Source organism: Electrophorus electricus, chromosome 5 (genome assembly GCF_013358815.1).
Source record: "Electrophorus electricus isolate fEleEle1 chromosome 5, fEleEle1.pri, whole genome shotgun sequence".
Taxonomy (NCBI): Eukaryota; Metazoa; Chordata; class Actinopteri; order Gymnotiformes; family Gymnotidae; genus Electrophorus; species Electrophorus electricus.
The window spans coordinates 5,165,390-5,170,389 of record NC_049539.1 but is presented as its reverse complement, the minus strand read 5'-3'; the positions used below and the strand labels follow the sequence as shown (position 1 = coordinate 5,170,389).

The following is a 5,000-nucleotide window of genomic DNA, read 5'->3' as shown; positions in this document are numbered from 1 at the left end:
GAGACTCCTCTACACAGCTCTGCACAGACTCACACACACACACACACACACACACACACACACGCACGCACACACACACACACACACACACCAAGCAGTCAGCGGGTCCATTTCCTTACAGCTCACTCCTCAGGCCGCAGGAGACAGACCCTTGCAGGGAGACGCGGAAGCTAAAAATAACTACAGCATACTTGCATTCTAAGTACCCTACTGATAGGGATTAGCTGGAGTCTGCCTTAGGACGGGTTTAAGACTATACACCTGCAAACTCAGCAGCTATCTAATCCTTCTGGCTGCTGACGCTAGCTTCCTTCTTGGTGCAGTGCTAAACACACTATTCTAAAACATAATGTCTTCCTTGTGTCTCTCACCGGCTGCAGCACTCCGCATATGAAACGATGGCGTCCCTGTCGGTGACTCCGGCCACGCAGGAATGGAGTGATTTGTGCCGTTCGCTCTACTGCTTGCTCCGAGTCAGTGCGTGTGGCCACGGAGAGAGTCGGATGCAGGAATGGCGTAACGTTGTCCTGGCGGCTCCCTGCCTGTCTCCAGCCCAGGATGATTAACGGCCTGCCTCTCAGCGGTGGACAGCCTGCACCTCCCAATTCTCAATCCCCTGCTCTGAGCAGCAGCTGTGTGGATGTTTGCACATCTCAGATGTCTCGGTTAAATCGCTGCTTCAGTAGATGATCCGGCAATCATGCACACGCATGCACACAGATACACACGGAGACTCACTTAAGCACGCATAATCTCTCTCTCTCTCTCTCTCTCTCTCTCTCTCCCTCTCTCTCTCTCTCTCACTCACACACACACACACACACACACACACACACACACACAAATAAACACTGATGTGCACATGCACACACACACATGCCAGCATGCACATACAGGCACACACGCGCACACACACACACACACACACACACACACACACACACACACACACACACACACACACACACACATCCCAGTCCCTGTGCATGGTGATGGATGCCAGCTGCATGCTAAGCCATATTGATGCCTCCGTCAGTGAGTGCAGACAACACACTCAATCTGGAGAGAGAGATGGTGGATTCACAGACACACACAGACACACACTCCTCACTAAATGGAAAGCACACCGACCAGACACAATACCCTGCCGTGTGCGTTTGTGTGAGTGGTGTGTGTTTAACTATAACTTCAAAAAGTGCTTTATGATGTATCAACAAAGCATTTCCACATATATTCTTTATTAGCACTTTCTGCCATTCCTGTGAACAATGAAAAAATCTGAAAATGTCCTGCTACTGTAATGAGGCTGTCCTATTGAGTACATCCCGCTACTGTAAAGATACTATCCCGCTGAAAATGTCCTGCTACTGTAATGAGGCTGTCCTATTGAGAACATCCCGCTACTGTAAAGATACTGTCCCGCTGAAAATGTCCTACAACTGTAATGAGACTGTCCTCCTGAAAATGTCCTGCAGGCAGGAATTCGGAAGCTACCGATGCACACGTGTCCCAGTCGTGCTGGCACGCTCTGCTGTGTGCGGTAGCGCGCTACCTAGAACTGCACATTAGCGTGCGCTACCACCCTACTCTGAAAGACAAAGGAGAGAATGAGTGAAAAAAAGAAAGACAGCGTGGCCGGTCGTCTCGCGTAATGCACGCTGACCACCACACGCTCCTCGTTTGATGGCTCACCTACCACCTGAGCTGGTGCAGAGCCACTGGTACGGGGCCTTGCACTGGAACGAGTACGTTGGACTCTGTTGCGACAGGGCAAGTGTACAGCCAAACCCACCACAAAACTGTCAAGGCTGTTCTTGCCATAGTCAGGAGACCGTGTCTTTGATGTTCCAGCACAAGACGGTGGTCGTACAGTGTGAAGAGCTGGACTGTCTGAACCGGTAGGAGAATTCCTCTCTGTACAGTTATTGCTTTCTGATCCAGAGTCAGTGCCTGCTGGATGGAATTAGGAGGCTGGATGCAGGCAGAAGTGCCAGCCATTAGCTTTGCACCAGTATGAGACCGCCTGAGACACACTGGTCACTCTCCCATGGACTCTGCAGTGGTCCTGGGGGTGGTTAGCCTGTGGGAGGTTAGCTTCAGTGTGTGTGTGTGTGTGTGTGTGTGTGTGTGCACGCACGCTTACATGTGTATGCATGTGCAGTTGATCTCAGCAAAACGTGAAGGGCATAAGTTAGTGAATTTACTTGCACAAGTGCATATTTGTGATTCATACTGGATGTAGGTGGTGTGGAGGAATCTCTCTCTCTCTCTGTGTGTGTGTGTGTGTGTGTGTGTGTGTGTGTGTGTGCGCACGCGCACGCTTACATGTGTATGCATGTGCAGTTGATCTCAACAAAACGTGAAGGGCATAAGTTAGTGAACTTACTTTCACAAGTGCATATTTGTGATTCATACTGGATGTAGGTGGTGTGGAGGAATCTCTCTCTCTCTCTGTGTGTGTGTGTGTGTGTGTGTGTGTGCGCACGCGCACGCTTACATGTGTATGCATGTGCAGTTGATCTCAACAAAACGTGAAGGGCATAAGTTAGTGAACTTACTTGCACAAGTGCATATTTGTGATTCATACTGGATGTAGGTGGTGTGGAGGAATCTCTCTCTCTCTCTCTCTCTGTGTGTGTGTGTGGGTGGCATATTTGCTCAAACCTGGCCGTTGCTCTCCTATGTTTCTATATAGTCTCTCCCTCACCTGATTTGCTGATTTGCCACAGGCTACTGTTAACAGACTGATCCTACCTCCTCGCCAGTCAGGTAGTATGCAGAGAGCAGTCCGCCGACGTAGCGGATGTTCACCTCGAAGAGAGACGCCTCACCGTTCTGCAAGACACAAGCACACAAGAGAGATCAAAGACTTTAAATATGTAAATACCACGGAGGACTGTAATACTAACTCTAATAAGCTGCATAATCTGGGATGTATGGGATGCTAGGGTTAGTATATGCTAATGAGCTATTTAGTAGTTAATAGCCACTAATAGCAAAGGCAGAAAGTACTCTAAATCCTGTATGAGCAGCGGTGTTGCTTAAATTATGTTTCCAAATGATGCTGTGCCTTATTTGCTTTTCAAATGGCCTCCTGGACTTTAACTCTCTGGGGGGATACGCTTGTATGGAAAATCGTTTGTCCTCGGAACGCTAAGGCTGTTACCACCGGAGGCCAGAGCTGAGCAGCTCAGCAGGTGTCGGGCAGATCAGCAGGTTAGCGAGCTCGATTAGATCATATCTCCCAGCACCCCCCCGGAGCGGAGCGTGCTGCCGGTCGAAGTTGAGTATTGACCTGTCGAAGAGTCGCTAATAATGAGGCAGAGGAACAAAACACCTTTCACGTCGTTTGAAAAGCACGGCACAGAGTTGGGCTGCATGTGTTTATGAAAGCCAGGAAATGTAAATCCAAACTCATTAGATGGAGGCGATCCGTCTTGCCGGACTCCCCCTGTCATTTCTCGTCGCCACGGCGCAAAGTTTATAAGTATGGCGCGCAATATAGACTGCGGAGCAGATTTAAGAGACAAGACACTCTAATTGCCTCCCGAGTCCCAGAGGGCATGCAGTATGTCACCGTAATTAGCGTCACTCGAGGTCGCCAAGGTTTGAGACGAGGCGGGGCGCGCTGCCTCGGAGCCGCGCAGAGGGTGAGGCAGGGGGAAGCCGCCGACCGTGCAGAAGGAGGTGAGCTCCGCCGTCTGCCGGGTGACGCTCGTTTTGGCAGCAAGCGCGCAAACGTCTTGGTGCGCGAGGAAGACGGATTGAGGCGGCATCTGGGGCCCACGTTCGGAGATGAGCTTAATACATGGAGGAGCCCTTTGGAAGGTCGGAGATGACTGAACAAGTTGATGGTTGGATTTGAGAGTGAGATGTGTGCTTTCTAACGCGTAAGGAGTGCTAATCCGCCTGAAATCCAGCTGCTTTGGCGGTATGACACACGGGCGAGAAACACCACCACTGCTTCACAGTTTAGTCCAGTTTGTGGGAAATTCAGCAGTCACTACTTATGCTGTGTGAAGGAAAGGTACGCTTTATTCTCGCTGATCATCAAGCTATGTATTTAAGAAAAACAGACCTAAAAAACACCCCAAAGCCAAACTAATATAGGTTACATAAATGTGTACACATGAATACAACTGTGTTTACTTGCGTGTGTGTGCACGGTCTCATGTGTGACTGTCTGGATCTCGTGTGTGTGACACAAACTATGTTTTTTCTCTCTCTGACCTCTATTCCCCAGGCTGAGATCTAATTAGCACAAGTAGCACAACCACCATATTTCAGCAACCAGCAAACACACAAGCGCACACATGCGTGCACAAGCACAAATACATCCCCCCCGGCCCCCCCGGCAGGCACACGACGTTTTGTTTACACCTTAGCGTTCATTTCCCCTGCTCCATGTGTGTGTGGTTTCGTAGAGATGTGGTTGTAAGAGTGAGCACACGACCAGACCGACTGGGGAGCAGCATCAAGGTGAGGTAATGAAGCCAGGATTAAAAATCCTCCACACAGTTAGCGGGTAAGGAGCGGCGGGCTGGCTCTCTGCGGCTCTCATCTGTTAATTGCCATTTTATAAAACCTGGCACAGATGTCGATAGTCCAGTTTGCTTGGCCAGGCTGCTGGCACCCGTGCAGTGTACATGTGAATTACCAAGGTCAGTCGCGAGGGTAGAGGGCAAACAGCCAGGAGGGTCATAACTGAGCTAGTGCGGAACATTCCAGAATGCCTGCCTGGTGCTCCAGCGTGTTAGAGACAGATCTTTACATTTGCTAGACACGTTTTTTAAATATGCTAGCGACATGTATTTAAATGAATTTAATGTATTTATTGGAATGTCTCTAAAAGAAATAAGGCTGAGGAATCTGACAGATTCGCACAGAACAGTCATTTTAGTGGTCATTTTTTGTGTGATTCAGTCAAACTGAATAAAACACTGCAGCCACAATCAACAACTACACTTAAGCTGTAGTTTGAACACCACCACCACAAAATA

At 49.3% G+C, this 5,000-nt stretch overlaps 1 protein-coding gene across 3 annotated transcripts in view; it reads right to left on the bottom strand.

The window, feature by feature from the left end:
- The window catches only part of LOC113580013 (mannosyl-oligosaccharide 1,2-alpha-mannosidase IA), a 197,136-nt gene that overhangs the window by 92,597 nt on the left and 99,539 nt on the right, over window positions 1-5,000 (bottom strand). For all 3 annotated transcript variants that reach the window (XM_035525993.1, XM_035525991.1, XM_035525992.1), the window contains exon 4: window positions 2,755-2,835. In XM_035525993.1, the coding sequence (XP_035381886.1) occupies window positions 2,755-2,835 (81 nt within the window). The remainder of the gene's footprint in view (window positions 1-2,754; window positions 2,836-5,000) is intronic.